This window comes from Tachysurus fulvidraco, chromosome 5 (genome assembly GCF_022655615.1).
Source record: "Tachysurus fulvidraco isolate hzauxx_2018 chromosome 5, HZAU_PFXX_2.0, whole genome shotgun sequence".
Lineage (NCBI taxonomy): Eukaryota > Metazoa > Chordata > Actinopteri > Siluriformes > Bagridae > Tachysurus > Tachysurus fulvidraco.
In genome coordinates, this window is record NC_062522.1 from 11,432,606 (window position 1) to 11,454,321 (window position 21,716).

Genomic DNA, 21,716 nt, shown 5'->3' on the forward strand with positions numbered 1-21,716 from the left:
AATAATTTATTTGCTGTTCATGTGATTTGAGCTTCCTCCAAATGCCAGCCCCTGAAGGTCTTTTTCCATACGACATGATAGTTCCCTTGCAGAGTGAAGGCTGTGCACCCTCTTGCTGCCATGTGGCTCAGTGGCTCAGTAAGCTTGGAGAGTGAGCACACACCACATGGCATTATGAGGGATTGAATGCCCATTATTGTCCCTCCTTTCCCCTGGCATCACAGCCAAGTGCAGTTTCCCTGTCCCCAGCACCAGATGGCAACTGGCAGTGTTCAGAATAGGAATTATAATAATTAATTAGAACACTATGTTATTGGTTGTCATGCATTTTTTTTTATCATGATATAATCTACAGTGTTAATGAACTCTTGGTGTTTCAGCCAGAAGTTCTGGAGCAGATTCACAACCTAAAAGAGCTGTGGCTGGACAACAATTCATTACAGACAATACCAGGGGTAAACACAAAACAGTCATTCACATCACAGTCACACAACTCACAGTCGCAGCACAGTCATACACCGAATAGCACAGTAACACACAACACACTCACAAATGTGTTGCACAGCACAGCAGTCACAAACAGCACAGTCACAAACAGTGTAGTCACAAACAGCACATTCACACACAGCACAGCAGCCATAAAATGCACAGTCACACAGCACAGCAGTCACAAACAGCACAGTCACAAAACAGTGTAGTCACAAACAGCACATTCACACAGTACATTTGTCACAAACTGCACAGTCACACCCAGTGAATTGGTCACAAACTGTAACAGTCACACAGCATAGCAGTCACAAACAGCAGTCACAAATAACATAACACATTCACACACAGCACAGCAGTCACAAACAGCACAGTCACACACAGCACAGAAGTCACAAACAGCACATTCACACACAGTGAATTGGTCACAAACTGTACAGTCACACAGCACAGCAGTCACAAACAGCACAACACATTCACACACAGCACAGCAGGCACTAACAGCACAGTCACACATAGCACGGCCATGTACAACACAGCCACACATGAGGACAATCAAAAACAGAACAATACAGCAGAAAAGTCACACAGAGGACAGTAGGCACACACCACATAACAGTCACAGCAAAATCACACAGCAGTTATACACTCTACACACAATAATAGAATAATTAATATCATTTTTAAAAAACTGCCAAACATGGAGCAAAGTGTTTAAATCAAACCAGACAACTCTGTTTGTCTTTCACTATAGTCTATAGGTAAACTGAGGCAGTTGCGCTATCTTGACCTGGCCAAGAACAGGATTGAGAGTCTTGACGCGGACATCTCTGGGTGTGAGTCTCTCGAGGACCTCCTGCTATCATCTAACATGCTGCAGCAGTTGCCTGAAACGATAGGTGAGGATGCTTTCATTTTCAAACCAAATAAAAAAAAGACAATTTCACATTACTTCTATACACAATACACAACTTTACAGTACAATGCACAACATACACGACATAAACCACCAGCACCCTTGTTCTTGGGCTCTAAATTATTACCCATATTTTGGGTATAATTGATATGATCAGACAACTAAAGATGGTAGATATGATGCTCCTACATTCCACAGTTTCAGTTTTCTTTCTTCACATCTCTTCCCATCTCTGTCCAACTCACCATTCAGTTTCTGCCAACGACAATGTTTTTAAAACTATGTTCATTGTTATTTTTTCTTGATTTGCTAGCTGTTGTTTTTATGATATACTTATTATGTGTTAACTGCTATAGCTTTCTTAACATGTAGAATTCTTTATGCTGTCTGCGTGGGAGGGATGGCATACTTTTTCTTCCTTTTGAAAATCACACTGTCATAAGACAGGGGGGGTATCTTTGAGCTCATGAATGAGGAAGAGGGCAGATGCTTTCCTCTGAGTGTGTTAAGCTTCACTCTTTCTGTTTGATAGCTGTTGTATAATAGAGAGCAGGCCTTGTGGGTAGGAATTGGCAGTTGACCAATTTAGGAGAGAATATGGAGGGAAAAGCATTAAACCTATAGTGTTCCTTTCAATTATTGGACACGTGAATGTTCAAGCTTACTATATGTTTTAAAAGCAGATAGATTAAGGTTAAACTGGCATGCTAAATAGAGATCAGAGGCAAGTTCCAGTCGCTGCCTTTCTATCATATGGATCGTCACTAAAATCATACAGACTTGCTAAAATTGATACCGAGTGAAATTATAAAAACATGTATGAGTAAAAACTACTCAGAAAAGCAAAACTGCTAATTTGTCAATTGTTGTTTTAGCTACCAATAATGAGGAGGGCACAGCATTTAACTAATCAGGAGTGAGAGAGGAAAGAGCAATTTACAGTAAATGATTGAGAACGAGAGAGAAAAAGAGAGAGTGGTCCATATGATCAAAAGAAATCCAGTATAGCTGGCATAATGCTCCTATAGCATAGGTGAGAATAAGGGTATCTGCTATATACTGTAAAGGTAAATGTGAGAAAAGGAATTAACTTTTCTTTTGGACATTCAACTACATTCGACTACATTGTCTGTAACTGTTCTGTTAATACATTTCAGTAGCTCATTCAGTAGTGTTCAGTAGCTCATTCAGTAGTGTTCACTGCTGTGTGTGTGTGTTCACTGCTGTGTGTTTGTTCACTGCTGTGTGTGTGTGCACTTTAGATGGATTAAACGCAGAGAACAAATTCTGAGTATGGGTCACCATACTTAGCCATATATCACATCACTTTCATTTCTAAGCATCTGAAGTCCTTTTTGATACTCATGGTTGGATATCATGTGCAGTGCCATTACTGTTTGGAAAAGTATAAAAAATTATGTGTACCATAAAACTTAGAGTGGTTGGTGACTATGGTGGCTTGGTGGTTAGCAGTTTGCTTCACACCACCGGGGTTGAGGGTTTGATTCCTGTCTCTGCCCAGCGTTTGCATGTTCTCCTTGTGCTTTGGGGGGATATCCTCCAGGTACTCCGGTATCCTCCCCACGTGCAAAGACACGTGCTGTAGGCTGATTGGAATATTTAAATTGTCCGTAGTTTCTGTGTACAATTGTTCCCTGTGGTGGGTTGTGCCCTGGTTCCTCTGTGATTGGCTCCAAGCTCCCTGCAACTCTGTACAGGATAAGAGGTACAGAAAGTGAAAATAGACATCCCATTAGTTTACAACTAATCTACTATGCGCAATATACATTAATTTAAGCATTATAAGGTAGAGAGAATATATTAGCAGTTTTATCTGGTGGGAACTGTACCTTTCCAAGTATAATCTATGTCTGAGTCTATGACTGTAGCATTCCTGTAAGTATAATCCTGTAATTCCTGTGCTCTACAAATCTGTGAGTATGTTTGTTTAGAATGATAGATTACTAATTAAGTAAATTGATTTTTACTGCTTTCATAGGAATGTTGAAAAAGTTAACAACATTAAAGGTTGATGACAACCAGCTCACCTCACTGCCTAACACCATCGGAAGGTGAGTAGCCGCACACACTCATTCCAGGCCATGAAGTACCAGATTGAGACAGGAAGTGACCACATACACCTTTATTTTATACACCTCTCAGATCCAAATCCCTGCCCATCTCCCAGCTGCTGTATTTTTGGGTTATACCCTTTTAAAACAGACTTGTTTTACAATGATTGATTTGTGTTCTTTAAGGCATTAATTACACTTTCCTATTAGTTTAGATTGTATATTGCTGAGATATTTAGACAGGAACAATGTTCAACATTAGAGCTGTGCTGATTGATTGTGAATGTGCAGCTTAGTTGTCCGTCACCTCTACAATGCTAAACCTTCTAGCCTCGCTGTGAGAAAATACTGATTGGCAGCATGTTGACTGAGAATGGTGTTTGTCCGGACATGAACTATCAGGAGATTTAAATTAAGGATTAAGTCACACTCTCCGTGTTTGTTAAATTAAATTAGAAAGATGTTTTGTTGTTAATATTTTTTTTTCAATTAATTTGATTAAACGTCCATTAAGCAACGTTTTTGCCACAGCACTAAACTCTTACGTTTAAACACTGTTTAATTTTGTTTTATTAGTACAGGCTTTTAAGAAACCATTTTAATACATCAAGATCTTTCATGCACTTTTAATAGTACTTTAGTAGAATAATTAGAAATAAGACTTCTAAAGTTACATTGTTTGAGCTATGAACTCTAAGTGAAAGCCAGATAAGAAATTCAGAGCTTGATTTAGTTCTCAGAGCTCCCTTAGCAGGTTTGCCGTCCCCATTCATCATAACTGTCTCCATTCCTGGCATAATGCTCTCCATGCACTTTTCTTCTTGGTTTGTCATTGGTCGGTTCTGTGTGCTGTGTTTATCAAACATGCATCTAAAATGGGCATCTCAGTCCACGCGCCAAATTAGGGTAAGTAGACCAACAAAGTGTCCGTATTCCCCACACGTCCGCCACAGCATGTTTATTTAGGCAAGGGCACACGTTTGCATCTCCTGTATATGCGGCTAGTAGTGCCTCAGTGAAAGCCTTACATATGGAAGGCCAGCTGGGATGGGCTGCTGTACAAATGCCATGCTAATGACTCTGTTTATCAAGATAAATATACATTGACCCTAAGAAGGAAAAAAAAACCTTGTCTAATTGCAGCTGTTAACAAATGGAGAGAAATGGTTTCCTCGGCTAACCATGTTTAAATGTTCCATGAACAGAGTTTAATGTTTGCAGTGTATTATTTCATTCATTTTTTTATCTAGGTAAATTGATTTTGGAATGCAAAGCATTTGGCTCAGTAAACACTGTGGCGGATTAGGGTATAATACTGTAAACAGGATTAAGTACTTTAAGTGTGCTTGAAAAGACCAAGTGTATAAAGATACCTGCAGATGAAACAAAGTTTGGGAATTCTGGTATGACTGCAGATGTATGAGATATGGCATATACTATACAGTTAAAGATGATAGGAAGCTGTAGGAATGACTAACATATGATTGTGGGTTTTTCATTAGGGCTATAAAAGCTAAATTGCACTTGAAGGAAATAACGAAACTGAAAGTTTTAGTGAATTAGTAGAGCATGCTGAAGTGAATGGACAGCTATAACAGCTTGTTTTGGCTATTAAAAATGGAGCAGAATGGGGAAGAATAACCACATAGGATTTTATGCATTTATTTATACAGTATGAGGCCATATTCAGAGTTTAGAGTTCATAGTGAGAAGTACTAATGAAAAACAAAGATTTTACCTGTAACCGAATAATGTCTTAATAATTCAGTTGTAACCTTCTATGTAAGTGTAAAAAGAGCACAACACATTAAAATATGAGCATGCTTTTCTTAATTTTGCCTGCTTCTGCATTATTATTATTATTATTATTATTATTATTATTATTATTATTATTATTATTATTATTGTTGTTGTTGTTGTTGTTGTTGATTTAGAAGAATTTAGAAGAAAACATCACTGCAAATTAATACAAAGTTCTTCTAAACGATCACCTTTACCTATGAAACATTTTACCTATGAACCCATAACAAACTAAAAATTGTACTAGTTATATAAAAAACATGTTATTATTAATGAAAAATATATTCATTATATATTTTTGGCTTCACAGTCCATAGATCACAACCCAACCGAACATCTATAGTAGATTTTGGACCGGCATGTTGCTCAAAGCAGTAACTGAGGGAACACATCACTGTTTTTAAAAGAGTAATGCTCAACCATCTAGTAAAGTTTCAGAAACTTGTAGAACCTACAGTATGTCAAGGTGTCTTGAAGCTGTTTGGGAGCTTGTGGTGGCCAAACATCTTGCTAATCCCCTTGTTGTTGGTTCCTTGAACCTGTCAGTCATCTGTATAACAATCTTAATAGGTTTTATGTGTAGTAAGTCACTAGAATTTTTGCTATGCATTTACAATACATACATAAACATTATAACTATGTACTCTTGCACTTTCCTACTAGTTTTTTTTTTGTAATAGAAGTTCAGGTGTAAATGATAACTCTGTACTGAGAGCACATCTTAGCTCACAATCTCTGAATATGGCCCACATTGCCAAAATAATAGCTATATATAAATTACAAATAAAATGCAGTAAAGGGGGAATAAGTAACGTATTCTGAGGACCTCAATTTGGCCTTTTCAAGCCAACTTATATTTCAAAGGTGTCAGTGTTACCGAAAAGTTTCACTGAAGTCAGCTATGTCTAACTGAAAGTATTCCTTCTCTGAAGTATTGTTTGTCCCTAAAACTGAAAAGGCTTTCTAAAACTAGAGGTATTAAAGGTGAATTTCAGACTGACCATGTCATTCTCAAAGTCATCATTTAACCACTGTGTCTCATGGCTTGGATACACCACTACAATTGATCAAATTTGCATAAAAATGTACATAATAATAAGCTTTAAATAATTAAGATTTGGTATTTTTTTCTGTTATGAGAGCTTCACATTTTATGGTAGTTTCCCATAATTCATGTTCAACATATCCCAGCGTGTGTCTTTTAGATTTGACACTATACTACATCAGAGTACCCACAGCTAAGTGTATCCAGGCCTTTAGATGCTAAGCCTCTTTTTTTTAGCAGACATTATCAACAGTATGTGGTTTCTTCCTAGCACTTTCATATGCTTCATTATAGAGTACTGTGAATTTATTACAGGAGTTAAAAGTGATTCTAGAATCAAATAGAATGAAATGAGACTTTGAATAGTGTGTGATCAAATTATTTCCTTTTGGTTGAATTTGTCTGTGTATTAGAACAAACTTATATAGTGTCTTGCTAGAGAAAGGAATATGTAGTTACACTTAGAGTCATACAGCATTAGTACTTTAGTATAGTACAGATTTGTGCTTCTGTATACTGTAGGAGGTCAATCTTCAATCGTCAATCTTTTTCCACATACATTGACTGTATGGTAAAATAATTGTGATTATAATTACTGTAATATAATACAAGTATTAATGGAGTGTATTTATAGACCTTAGAGATTAGAGATTATTGTAGCATTGTAGTGTGAAGTTATTGTAATTACACAGCAGTATTCTCTGGCTTGTTTTTGTAGTTTATCACTCTTAGAGGAGTTTGACTGTAGCTGTAATGAACTGGAGTCTTTGCCCCCAACTATTGGCTACCTGCACAATCTCCGGACTTTTGCAGCTGATGAGAACTTCCTGACAGAATTGCCCAGAGAGGTGAGTAAAATAGAGCTTTTTTGTCTACTTTTCTATTCCATGTGCTTGTAAAGAGCAATGTATAACATGAACATGTTTTGCTCATATATACATGCATGTCATGTATATATAAACCCTGGAATGACCATAAAAAGCATTATATTTAAAGTTCTTTGTTTTAAAATTAAATACCGTAGTTAATAAGTCTCAGGTTGAAGGAGAGAGAACGAGTTTGCATTATCTTAAGCTCTTCACTGTAGTCTGTCATTGCACCCTTGAATAAAACTCTAATTGCTAAGTTGGGATGAAATGATTCCACACCACCTCATTAATTTTCCTACTTCTTGGTTAAAGATTAAGCGATGTAGTGTCATGTAGAAGTGCTTATGAGGGGTCTTTAAATAACTTTTTACAAAGTGCTTCTTTGTAAAAGGAAGCTTTTCCAACTGAGGGTTGTTACATATGATGAATACACTGAGATATATTAGTGCAGGTGAATGTTGTGTGAGTGTGTGTGTGTGTGTGTGTGTGTGTGTGTGTGTGTGTGTGTGTGTGTGTGTGTGTGTGTGTGTGTGTGTCTGTGTGTCTGTGTGTCTGTGTGTGTGTTACCTGAGTCTGCGCTTGGCTTTTCCCCAGAAGTCCATATTTTCATGCCAGTTCTTCCATCAAAGCCTTTCCAGAAGGTTCTGTCTCCATACTGTTGGATACGAGCCTGGTAGCTGTGGCTTTAGCTTTGTTTCCTTTCTCTCTTGCTCGAAAAGTTTTGAAGTAAAGGACATTTGCATTTGTTTTCATCCACCACAGTCCTGTATCTCTCTCTCTCTCTCTCTCTCTCTCTCTCTCTCTCTCTCTCTCTCTCTCTCTCTCTCTCTCTGCCCCTTACTAACCCCATTATCCTGGTGGTATTACAGGATTTCATTGTCATTTCTATTTTGAGAGAAGACACTAGAGGGCCAGAAAAAGAATGAAAGAGAGATGAGGGCAAGCGGTTTTACAAAATTGCACATTTTGAGATATCCTATATCCACTTTTATTGCAGATTGGAAACTGCAAGAATGTCACCGTTATGTCCTTGCGCTCCAATAAGCTGGAATTTCTACCTGATGAAATTGGACAGATGACAAAGCTGCGTGTTCTCAATCTTAGTGACAACAGGTAACCACCACTGCTCTTCTTTTATTTAAATGAATTGAACTCATATGATATTTACACAGTTTACACTAATAGTCATGTCTCTGTGAGAAAAGTCCAAAGCTGATATACAGTCATCAGTCACTTCAAACCACAGAAGGCCACATCTGGTTCCACTCCTGTCTGACAGGAACATGACTCTAAGGCCATCATGGTCACTGTACTGGTTTCAGAGGATTAATCAGTGTTTTAAGTTTTCAAGATCTGTTACGCTGTACTGAAATCCCTGGAAATAAATGCCTGCCTTTTCAGGATATTAGCATCAGGCTAATTGTTAGCCATTTTTGCTGCTAGAAAATGTCAAATGATAAACTCCTGTTACTTATATATTGCTTTTTATTATAACCTTATTATTTAGGTGTCTTATAAGTGTTTAAAAGGAGAGAGTTTGTATTATGCACTTTAATTCTGTATTACAGTTTCACAGGGCCTTTTTTCAGCAAACAAGAGATGCTTCCAGGGTATTTATTGTAGGACAAACAACCCTTTGACAGATAGCCCTTTAGCTAACTGTCAAACTAGAAGTAGCGCACTACACTATCGAGGACAGAATAGTCCTCAATATTTACTAAGTTAATATGACAAAATAAAAGAAGAAAAAAAGAAGCACATGTTAAAACACACATAAATTTTTAAATATCTCACAATCCAAATCCCTTATTAAAGAGTTTATCTATATCAATGACTATACATTTTTCATTGCTAAGTAGCAAAGTACTTTTAGTCGTATGTATTTAGATTATGTACAGTACAGAATGAATGAAGTTCCAATGACTGAGTTGTTGCTATTGAAACAACAGTTATGTATATAACATATCTAAATTTCTCTTTTTGCTAGGTTGAAGAATCTTCCCTACACTTTCACTAAACTGAAAGATTTGGCTGCACTCTGGCTATCTGACAATCAGGTGCTTGTTTTCATTTATTTTCAGCTTTTAGCATGTGACGAATGTGACATAAGGTACTTTATGGCATTACGATTTGAATCATTTGGCATCGTTATGGGATTTTGGGCTCATAAACACAGATTTGTGCTCTGATCTCTGGGTGAGTTCTACAATTCCATGCATCACTTTTCTTCACTCAGGTTTGCGAAATGGTTGGCACAATGATTATCTGTTTGCCTTGTGATTACACTCAAACATGGAAGAACAGGGTTTTTTTGACGCACTTTAGCCATGCACCATAATAATATTTTAATATTTAAATGATTGGGGGCTTATCCCAGACTTTAATTTAATGTTTATTTTTTCATTGATCCTGTGCAGTCCAAAGCCCTTATTCCCCTGCAAACAGAGGCTCATCCTGAAACCAAACAGAGGGTGCTTACGAACTATATGTTTCCCCAGCAACCACGGCATGATGAAGGTCAAGAAAAGTTCTGTCCCAATGACATATCTAATATTTCCCAATGACATATCTAATATTTCCACATTATTCTTGATTTTGAGTTACGTGGTGTTTGTGTATGGAGAACTCACTTTGAACATGATGTGTCTACAGATTACCAGTCAGACACCGACAGCTTTAACCCCGCTCTCTGGGAGGAACAGAGGCAGCAGAGGATGACTGTGGCATTTGACTTTGAGGACAAGAAAGAAGAGGAGGACAACTCTGCAAAAGTCAAGGTTTCCTAGACTTTTCAGTGCAGATACACTCATAAGAGTTAAACATCAAATATTTCTGATATATAAATAAAGAAAGAATAAAGAAATGTATAAATATAGAATTTTAATTTGGTCACTGGTGAAGACTTTACTGATGAAAGTCACTTCTTGTAATGTCTAACAAGGTTGAGATAAGCTGTAATAACTCACTGCTGCAACAGGCTAAAAACAGGATTATTTTGAGAAGTTGATGGTTGATATAAACTAGGCTCTTTGATAGCTCCTGGTTGAGCCTCCATAAGTCATTACAATCCTCAGGTGGCAGAGAACACTTCTTCAAACTGGACCACCAAGCTCATCAGTCCTTGGTGCTCTAAAGAAAGAAGATCATCCTCTTGTTGTACCAAGCTATGCTCGATAGGATCTGTGGGGGTTACAGCTAACACAGACACCACTGGCACTGACTTACCCAAGGACCAGACCTCTGCATTCATGAGGACAGACGAATCTGTTGTGAAGCTTCTCCAGGATATTTAGCCTCCCTGCCTATATAAGGCCTTCCTGCTTGTGGCCATGGGCCAGAGTCTCCAGTCTGGGTCCACAATGATTGCTTCCACCTTGCACATCTGGCACCAGCAGTGTTTTAGCAGGTTGTGCTCCCTTTGCTCACATTATTTCCAGAGGGCAATCCTTTTGAAAGTTTACAGGTATGCCACAATGTCATCCTTGCTACTCAACTTCATGAGGAGACACTAGGCATTATGGTAGGGGTCAAGGAGTGGAACAACATCTATGAGGAAGAGTTTTTCAGAGCCCCCAGATGGAAATGTTTCGGCTGACACCGTTCATAGTTCTAATGACACTTGCTAGAGTTGCTCCATTTTGTAAGACGCTGTTAGGAAATGTTTGATTCTTACAAACTTGATATTATAGAGTATACAAGTTGATTTGATTTATTAATGGTGCTCGCATAGCATCATTCTTGTTATCTTGCATACTGAGATATTCTTCTTCTGGACAAAACGTGTAACTCGTCCCGCAGCTTTTGTCCCAGACCCATGAAAGAGGTGTCAAATTCGACCTGCTCATTGAGGAGAGGTGTGCTATGACTTTTATAAGCGGTCCAACCAACAACGTTCACACAGCGGACAAAAATCGCACAAAAAAGTCCCACAGACTTGAATGGGAAATTAATTTTTAATTAAAATTTCACCCTAGCAACCGAGTGCCGAGATTTGCCATGTGCAAGCACTATTCACATTTTCTTCAGGAAATGTACATTCTAGTTAACTGTGCTATTCTAAAAGCGAATTTTTGGAATCTTTGTCTTCAATGATTGTGAGCTTATACATCCAATTCTTGTGAATTTTCCTTTTTTATGGCATTGATTCTATTTATTGTTACTTATGTATTGAATGACAACCACTTTTGTTTTGTTTTTCATGGTTGTGGAAATGGATGATGGATGATACTCATACTTTTGACTATGTGTATTATTAACCCAAAATAAATAGGCTATGTCCAACAGCAATCTCTGCTAGATGACCATTTCTTTAGGGGTTTAATTAATTTAGCATAGTTTAGGAATAAAATAGTATATTTTATATTATTCAAAATCTATTTTGTAAACTTATTTGGTAGATTTTACTATCATAAGCAGTGGATTATTTAAAAAAAAAATGTTCCTAACGGAAAATTTGAATTATGCGGAATGTTTATTTTAATGCAATAATTTTTCAGAATCTTTATAGAAAGCGATCATTATTCAAAGAACCAATCCTTTTGTTTTTAAACCTTTTTTCTTCCTTATTCTCACTCATCCTCTCTAAAGGTTGAGATTAATTTGAAACGATATCCCACCCCTTACCCGGAGGACCTGAAGAACATGGTGAAGTCTGTGCAAAACATGGTGGGGAAAACCACTCACCCTCTTAGCACAGAGAAATGTTCCTCAAGCAACAACATGGAGCTCCACAGCACAGACGCATATGAGCCCAAGTGGCAAATTGCACCCAAGGAGGTAACCTAATTTTGGTAAACAGTATCTTGGACAGTAGTAACAATAAAACTGTAGACTATTTTAAATATGAGGATTTACACAAATTATTTGTTACTTTCATGATTTCATTATTGCTAATTGTCTATTGGCAGGTGACTGAGAGGGAGATTAAAGAATTCTCCAAACCTTCTATGCCAGAGCAAAATGTCATGATGAACTCTGCAATCGACATCCCAAAGCGTAAGGACAAGGAGGATCTAAATGAGAGCTCTGAGGTACAACTGTTTTTCTTTGCTTTTGCCTTTTGCAAGAAAATCAAAGAAATTTTGCTTTTTGCAAAGAAATCAACGAAATTCATATTGACAATGAATCCTGTCTTTTAATAGTACATTTCTGACAGTGGCTTTGTTATATAAAACTGTCAACTATGCAAGGAAATTTTATTTTTTCAGGAATGCAAAGCTGGCTGTCTAAACCATAGATCTAAAAATATGCCACATTAGACTGTTTGATGCTGTAATACTGTACATTAGTGCATAGGAAAGGGCTAGAATCAGTTATAATGAGTGCTGTGGAGAGATGCTGGATTAATTGCATAAAATCAAGTGAAACTTGGTTTGTTATCAACTGATTTCAATGATCCATAATGAGCTTGCAGAGGTAACAATGGTAAGGAAAATCTCCCAGAGACCACATGAAGAAAATACCTTGTGAGGTACCAGTCTCTTAATGGAACATATTGACATCTTGTAGAACAAAATAGTATAAATAGTGATCATTGCAGTACACAGGTGAAGAAGAGTACAAAAAGTTGTGGTGTGTTTAAAGATGTTTAGTAAGTCTGTATTATGAATGATTACTGGGATAATTACTGGGCATTCTTTATAATTACAGCAGCAGTGCTAAGGGACAGGTTTATTATATCCAGGTGAGATTATCCACTTAAGTAAGCAGGAGACTTGGACATAAACTGTTGCTAGTAAGTAATATCAATTGCATGGTTAAATGAGATGAAATCAGAACTTACAGTATATGTTTGATATGCAATTATATAAACATATATTTATAATATACATTGTCATAAAATGAAATAGTGTAGACAAAGCCAACAAGACATAAACTGCTTTAAGTAAGTTGCATTATGACGAACTTAATAAAAACATAAATCATAAACATATCAATACTTAACAACAATTACAAATCACTTAATTATATCTATAAATGTTTAGAACATTAGCCACAAGGGTCAGATAAGGATAAGCTAACAGGTTTATAAAAATGACTAAACTGTGAACTCAGTTGAAACTCTGGTGCCACCCTCTTTTGAGACTGGAGCTTCTCAGGTGAGATTTTCCTTTTACTGTGTCCTCTTGTTTGCTTATTAGTGATCTAAATCTACAGACCATTTTTTAAAGCACAAAACCAATAAATTCTAATTGAATTGAACTTTGTCTTAGCAACTTAACTCTTATCCCAAACCATATATATAATACAAAATCTATTTTCATGTTTTTGTGGCATCTGCATTTTCAAGTCTATGGTTTCAAGTTCCTGTTCAAGATATAACTTGCTGTTACCAATTACCAAAGGATTATAATACATACATGTTATCATGAAAACAATATAAGCATGGGAAGACTTGTTTGTTCTCTGAGTATAATCTCACAAATATATTTACATTGTGCTATAATGTTGGCATGCACAACACAGTATCAGGAAGTGTTCATAAAACGTTGACACATAGGAGTATGAACTGTAGGGAGGAAGTAACAGAAATCAATGGGAACGTTTCATCTCTCAAAGCCTGCCACCTGCTGATGGCCAGGCCAGAACTGCTGCTTTGTTTGAGTCATGAGAATAATAAATCCGTTAGCACCCTACAGTACCTCCATGTGCCGAGCAAAGGATTCAGAATCACAGACCCAAAGCCTTTGCTGTATAATGCTTGCAAGAAAAACTATTTGTTTTACATTGATTAGAGCTCATGTTTGAATTTTGGAAACATGGCTACTGAGGTTGTATTTGCTATATTTAAATAAGTTGTGTTGAAGATAAATTGTGTATTGGGTAAGGAAAGGTTGTCCTGCAGGTCAGGCTGAGGAGCACATCCACATTTTTGATCCTTTGATACTCCTTAGACTGTTGCTCATACTGCAGCTGAGATCATTGAACAAACAGTGAAAAAGGTCAGTCCAAAATGTCAAGTACACTCTGAGACTGCTGATTGGCAACCATTAAAAGCTTAGCGGTGCTACAATTCCTGTTGCTAGGATTCAGGTTTTAGTCTACCATGTTATTGTAAGCGTATACGACAGAGTGAGGTTTATGTGATCTGGTGGCTAGTGTTAAACATTAAGTGTGTTGAAGCTTTGGAAACTTTTGTCTAGAGGATGCTACACTGGCTTTTGCATCCGAAAAACTACTGGTGCTGATGTAAGAGTATACAATATTACACAAGAGAAAATGCTCTAGAAAGTATTTAGTGTATTCTAATAAGGATGGATTGTAATGTTTAATCATAACGTTCTAGCAATGTTTTCAAAATTTCTGACATAACGCACTGTGTTTGAAAAAGTATCCTAATCAATATCACATAGTAAAACAATCAGGAACACTACATAGAACACCACCGTATCAAGATTCATGGCCGGACTAAATGACTTCATATGCACCATTACAATGGTTTTAACATGATTCTAGTTGATAAACATGAACATTGCTATCCATCTCGCTATACACACATATCAAAGACGATCACGTAACCAAGCTAAAAAAAATAAAACACACGAATCTGCATCTCATATCTTTGGGAATTTTCTTTGAAGAGAAGTCCAAGGAGTAGTCAATGGTAAGGTTTGAAGAGGAAGTCCGCGGAGGAGTCTGATGAGAAATCTAAAGATAAGACGAATGATAAGAAAAGACTGAGAGGAAGCCTTGAGGAGAAGTCTAAGGTTTTTTTTTGTTTTTTTTTTCACAATAGACCACACATCCATGAGTAGTGTCCTATCTAAGTTAATAGAACATAGTTTTGGACATTGCAATGTTATTAAAATGCTCCCAGTTTGAAAAAAGCATTACAGACATTTTGTGTTAATGTTCATACAGCATAAAAATTTTGCCCAAGTTTTTGAAATCATGTATGAGCCTTTTAACAAAATATTCTTAAATCAATCAGAGACCTTGACAGAGCTATTCACTACAACAATAGCTTTGTATGAATTATCCATCTAAAACTGGGATCAAAAACAGTCCAGTCAGAGGATCCCCAGGTTGCACTAAGAGTTACATTAAAGTATGGTCATGTGTAGGGGTGTATTTCTCTTATATTCAGGCTCTAGTTTCTTGAAACAGTAGCGAAGACTTATAAACCCAGTTGTTGCTTTGTTTACAGCAACATTTTCATGTATTATTAAATTAGCACCACAAACATATAGTATACTGTAGTTATGGGGGTCAAATTGCTGCTATGATCTCAGCAGGGACCCAAAAAGCAGTGTCTGAAACTGAAAATAAGCTTTAGCAATGAAACAACAGTGTTCTTTTTGGTGGTTTGATTATAAACCAAAGCAGTAAAAATTACAAAACAGGGAAGTGTGTGAATACAGCAATCCATGTGCATTCATTAAAGGCAGGCTTTCCAGTGCTTTTTGCATTAGCTACACGACTGTATGTGTGTAGACTTACACACATCCGTGTGTTGTGTTCATTACAACTTACAGTGCTACCACCCACAGTCTCAGAGACTCTGCGGTCAAACTGCATAATGCTCCACATTATGGGATGCTAAGAGGACTGAGGTCATGACCCCATGCTTCTTACACATTCTTTTCTTTCTAGACCTCCATAGAAAATCCACCATTTTGTGTGTTGTTTGTATGTATGTGTGTGTATGTATGTTTGTTTTGCTTAGATTTCTTTACACCGCATCGTTCCCAAGCCGCAACTGCCAGAGAATACAAGCCTGGCCCTTACTTCCTCTTCCTGTTTCTGCCTCATAGTAAGTGGCTGAGAGACCAGACAGCAGACAATTTACTGGTGGAGTGATATAAAAATGATATAAAAATGTGATATATTGACCAGAAGCTGACTCTCTATGAGGAGAGAAGAGTAGGAAGAAAAAATATATGTATATCGTATTTAAAGGAAATCTATCTACAGTACATCAAAAGCTTTGAGCGAGTTATATTGTGTAAGAGGTGAAATTCATTTGCTGCCGTTCCAACCACCAGTGTGATAGAATGGCATGAGCATTGAATTCTGTTTATGGAATTTTGTTTGCAATTGATTTTCTCATTAATATGTTAATTTGGCCACAGTCACTAAAGCTTGGTTTATGTTTCATCCGAATTGCTTCTGAGAAGCATTCAAAATGAAGCGATGAGCATTCAGAACAGAGGAGCTTAGCTCTGTTAAGGATAGTAAACAGGAAGAAGAGAAATATAGAGATGTTAGATTTCTGTTGAAGAATGTAGTATGGAATCACATAGCATGTTCCATATCAAGTGTTGACACTGTGTTGTAGTTTTACCTGATAACTATGGTGTGATTTAAAGCTTTGGAATTTTGCTGACATGTTGTTTAATGGGGATCACTTTAATGACTCACCTCTTAGTGCTATTATGATTTAAACTCGAATAGTGTAAATAGTGATCATTGCAGTACACAGGTGAAGAAGAGTACAAAAAGGTGTAGTGTGTTTAAAGATGTTTAGTAAGTCTGTATTATGAATGGTTACTGGGATAATTACTGGGCATTCTTTATAATTACAGCAGCAGTGCTAAGGGACAGGTTTATTATATCCAGGTGAGATTATCCACTTAAGTAAGCAGGAGACTTGGACATAAACTGTTGGTAGTAAGTAATATCAATTGCATGGTTAAATGAGATGAAATCAGAACTTACAGTATATGTTTGATATGCAATTATATAAACATATATTTATAATATACATTGTCATAAAATGAAATAGTATAGACAAAGCCAACAAGACATAAACGGCTTTAAGTAAGTTGCATTATGATGAACATAAGTCATAAACATATCAATACTTAACAACAATTACAAATCACATAATTATGTGTATAAATGTTTAGAACATTAGCCACAAGGGTCAGATAAGGATAAGCTAACAGGTTTATAAAAATGACTAAACTGTGAACTCAGTTTAAACTCTGGTCCCACCTAGATAAGTACGGGATCTTGCTGGAATTTTGCTGACATGTTGTTTAATGGGAATCACTTTAATGACTCACCTCTTACTGCTATTATGATTTAAACTCGAATGCCCAGGTCATTTAAAAGGTAGCTGCAAGTTGCAAAAACAAAAACACTAACTCCATGAGAAATAAATAATCGAAGAAGTATTAATACACTACATGGTTTCATTTTCCTGTGATCTACACATTGTCTAACATTTGCATTACTACACGTTTATGGATTATGAGTCCAATTTATAAAGAAATTATAGAGCTTCCAACATTTATGGATTGACTGCAGCATTTTTGAGTCCTTGCTACAACAATAGATTAAACACGAAAAATACTTTTTTTTTTTTTTTGCTTTTTTTTTTTTAGCTAAAGCAGTGGTCAGAACAAATACAAATAAACTTCAACCAGCAGAAAGGAGAATCCTCTTCTTTTAACTGAAATGGAAAGAACATGGAGCAGGAAAGATACATTTGCTTCTGGTAGCAGTTGCATGATCCAGGTGAACTTTGAGCTGTGAATAATGAGCTTCGGTCTTGTAAGCCAATAGAAAACAAGAAGGTGGAGCTGTGGTCAGTAAAAAATTAATGGCCATCTTATTGTTCTTATTCTAGGATTTCAGAAAACATTTTCATAAGCTCTCTTTGATTGTAGTTGTTACTGAATGTGAAAAGGTGTGGCAAATATCAAAGAAACCATAATATAAAGTCATGACGTGAAGCTACTTTTTATTATACTGAGATACTCACTCAGACACCCTTTTGACTATCTTCGATGAAATAATGCTTCTGTTTTTTGTCTTCAAACGATCATATTAATTTGCACATAAAAATATTATTCCTGAATTTCATGCATTTGCATTTTACACTTTTATAAATAAGTAACACATTGGTACATAAGGTAAACATTGGAAATTATCTTAGTGGTGTTGGATTACTGATCGTAAGGTTGTGAGTTTGAATTCCTTGGCCACCAAGCTGCCACCAATTGACCCTCAATTGCTAAGCTGTATAAATGAGATAAATGTATAAGGGCCAAATGCAGCCAAATGCTGCAAATGAAACATGCAAAAGTCAGGATGTATGTTCATTTGAAAAGTGCAGTCCTGCTTAGATCCTATGGGTAAATCAGTTTGTGCATTTATTTATGCTATCACCAGGTTTTTACACATAATCCTTAAAAAAATTATTTTGCTAATAATTCCATTTATAAATTCCACTTATAACCAAAGAGTGTGTGCGTCAGGGTCAGTGCTTACACCTACTATGTTTCTGCCAGACTTCACAGGTCATTATGGGCCATTTTAGATTTGATTGGTTGTGACTTTTCCATACTGCCTTCTTCCAACTTGCTGAAGGCATCAGAAAGACTGTCCAAAAGGAAACATAAATCAGGCTTACTAGATTTTAGAGATATTGTATGGAATGCTGGGACAGGACAACCCAAGGCTGAGAATAAGGAAAAGAAATGAGAAGCGATGATCTGAAACAAGATGAGAGAGAGAACAGAGAGATGTTAAGGACGGTGGGAGGTGATCAGATGGTGTTTGCTCTGCTCTGTTCTGCAGCTGTTTGTTCTGTGCATCCAGTGTACTGCAGGCCAATCAGCTCCAGCAGTATTGCATACCTGAGACAGAGAAAAGCAGCTTATAAATTAAACATGCAAAAATGTTCAGGCTCAGACACCCTGTATTAGAAGTGTGACTGTGACAGTAGAACGTGAGTCACTGAATCATTAAAGTGAATGATAAATCATCCTTAGTAAACGTTTTGACTTGAGATTTACGTCTTTGTTAAGCTGCAGTTTAATGAAACCCTTTGGGAAGTCGTATTTATCACATCATTGTTTCTGAGGTTTTGTAACATGTGATGTATTAATACTTATCTTTAGTATTCATCAATCTGCTGCTTAAATATGCTTTAACAGATAAACTCACAGAATGATTGAAGTCAGGGCCTCTGTCATTCTATTTGATGCTTTTGTTCCCTTTATGGTCTTTCCAGTGCTGTTTATCTTTTTTAAGATGAGTGAGGATGAACTAAGCATCAGTTGAACTCATGCTTGCTTTATAGCTTTATTATATAATGTTTTGCTGCAGATCATTTTAGCATCTGAAAAATGGATCACATGTCACTAAGTATAAATATTGGATATGTTATGGAATATAATTTGTTGAATAAATAATTGACAATCAAAATTCCCAGTAGATTAGTAGTTAAAACACTAATAAACATCCTATGCAAAAGATGCATAAAGGCTACATCCCTCAAGCAACCATTTATGAGGCTTGTTCAGAATGTTGCTTTTTTTTTTGTCATATAAAAAGGAAAACATCGCCATGAGAATAAAACAGTATTAAAAAAACAATATATAAAACAGCATATTCATGATCTACGGAATGAACCATAATAGGATATGCTGTTACTGACAAATATTATATTGCAGTTTGGTGTGATGCAGCATCCTTAGTGTTTTATTCCTCTTATATCTTAGTGATTGCAAACAATTACAGTATTTTTTAGTTTATTAATGAACAACAGTATGCTTTAATGTGGCATGCAATATGTGCATTGTCTGTTCTTGATCATTTTTTCTCTCACAATTCAAATTAATGAAAAAACACAACTGATAATGTTACTGAGAAACCAGAAATTCTCTGACTGAAAACGTACCGAATGTGCTGACGTTAGAGACTTTTTTCTACACGTCTAAATACATTGCTCCTTTCAGAAAGCTTCATCATATCAACAGTTATATGTTTTTATTTGCCTAATAATGTATTTAGAAATTTATCATTAGACATAGATTTATATTGCACTTCTTCCATACAATCCTCAGTGAATGAGTTGTTACAATAGTTAATGTGTTAGAATGTGTTGGAATTATAGCTAAAACTAGAACGGTACATTTCCTAACTAATAATAGTAATCAATACCTGACTGACCAGATTTAAATCTGATAGTGTTATGTATAAAAATATTTAATAAATACAAAAGTAGCTAGAAATTATTTTAGATGTGTTTTAGTGCTGTAATTCTACAGTTGTAGTTTTGATTTATTTATTTATTTTACTTAACCATAACAGCAGAAAAATCAGAGAGCTAATATACATGCATACAGACATACATACATGCATACATACATACATACATACATACATACATACATACATACATACATACATACATACATACATACAGTATATACATACATACATGCATACATACATACATACATACATACATACATACATACATACATACATACATACATACTTTAGCACTCTGATTTATCTATAATGATCTAGGTTAGAAGTCTGACATTTATTTCCCCAGGATTCCATGGGAGGTTCACCAAATGATATCAGGATTTCTGACATGAGGCCGACTCTAGTCGAACCCGCTATGTACAAGCCGAAGGTTGTCTTGCTGGGAAAAGATAAAAAAGGTATGCCAGAGTGGACCCAAGACTAAAACATCTAGACATGTGTAATGTATTTTTTTTATCTCTGGGCCTTTGTTGTGGTACCAGTGTAGATTTTAGTATAGATATCAGGTCTTTTATATCTTAGTATTTTGAAAGATAGATATATTTATATATATTATATTAAATATTATATATATATATATATATATATATATATATATATATATATATATATATATATATATATATATTTATATATAATATATAAAATATTATATATATATATATTTATTTCTGCATTGTCTGTGTATTGTATAAAGTTGAGGTGAACGTTTTAGGATAATTAGATGCTGGGTGAAATGGTGAGATTTGCTACGGTCAGATGCTTTATAGGAGGATTGTTGCAATTCCAATTAGAGACAGAGACCATTATTCTACTTTATATCCTCCTCATGGTCCTACTAGAGCACATGCGTTATATTCAACAGAGGAAGAGAGTGCTGCTTTGAACATGAAGTGTACAATACTGATATGAATCTCCTCCCATTCAGAATCCATCGATGACTCAGACCCAGACAAAATGCACTGCTTGAATAACAGTGGATCATCAGCCACCTACTCAGACTACTCCCCATCGCAGGGTTCTTCTGGATCCTCCAACCCTCCTGGTAATGCGAGCTCCATGCAGAGTGCTGCCAAAGAGGGTCCATCACAGACCCACTGGACTAACAGGTTGGCGCCAATCAAAATGTTTCATGCCTGCTAGCGTTTTGTTTCTGAGGGCTCACCTGTGCAGTTCAGTGAAATGACAAATAATACATTAGTTAGCTGTTAGTTGTTATGTTATTCTGTGGTGGCCTACTAACATGCCAGCATAACAAATTAGTATCACTTTTATAACATTTGAGGTTATCTTTCATTTAACAAGAATTGAAGGACAAGAACAGTTCTACATACCTTTAGATTAAGGCCATGTGGGTGAATAGGGTAATAATAAATCTTAAAATAATCAGTCTTCTCCAGATGATTTTTATGGAAAGGTAGCTTAATCAGATTAGGTGTAAAATTGCATATTAAATAAAACCAAAAAACCTTTGATAATGTTAAAATGAAATGTCACTCTGAGGACACATTCAAGATAAC

General features: G+C 36.1%; 1 protein-coding gene across 7 annotated transcripts in view; it reads left to right on the forward strand.

Annotated features, from left to right (window-relative positions):
• The window catches only part of lrrc7 (leucine rich repeat containing 7), a 124,657-nt gene that overhangs the window by 93,118 nt on the left and 9,823 nt on the right, over nucleotides 1-21,716 (forward strand). For 5 of the 7 annotated variants that reach the window (XM_027147327.2, XM_047814281.1, XM_027147331.2 and 2 more), the window contains 14 exons: nucleotides 381-455; nucleotides 1,241-1,385; nucleotides 3,402-3,474; nucleotides 4,363-4,380; nucleotides 7,038-7,167; nucleotides 8,186-8,301; nucleotides 9,176-9,245; nucleotides 9,606-9,705; nucleotides 9,841-9,965; nucleotides 11,776-11,964; nucleotides 12,096-12,218; nucleotides 15,854-15,940; nucleotides 20,483-20,594; nucleotides 21,125-21,305. In XM_027147327.2, coding sequence (XP_027003128.1) covers nucleotides 381-455; nucleotides 1,241-1,385; nucleotides 3,402-3,474; nucleotides 4,363-4,380; nucleotides 7,038-7,167; nucleotides 8,186-8,301; nucleotides 9,176-9,245; nucleotides 9,606-9,705; nucleotides 9,841-9,965; nucleotides 11,776-11,964; nucleotides 12,096-12,218; nucleotides 15,854-15,940; nucleotides 20,483-20,594; nucleotides 21,125-21,305 — 1,544 coding nt within the window. The remainder of the gene's footprint in view (nucleotides 1-380; nucleotides 456-1,240; nucleotides 1,386-3,401; nucleotides 3,475-4,362; nucleotides 4,381-7,037; nucleotides 7,168-8,185; nucleotides 8,302-9,175; nucleotides 9,246-9,605; nucleotides 9,706-9,840; nucleotides 9,966-11,775; nucleotides 11,965-12,095; nucleotides 12,219-15,853; nucleotides 15,941-20,482; nucleotides 20,595-21,124; nucleotides 21,306-21,716) is intronic. The other 2 variants (XM_027147326.2, XM_027147329.2) reach the window with 2 other exon arrangements.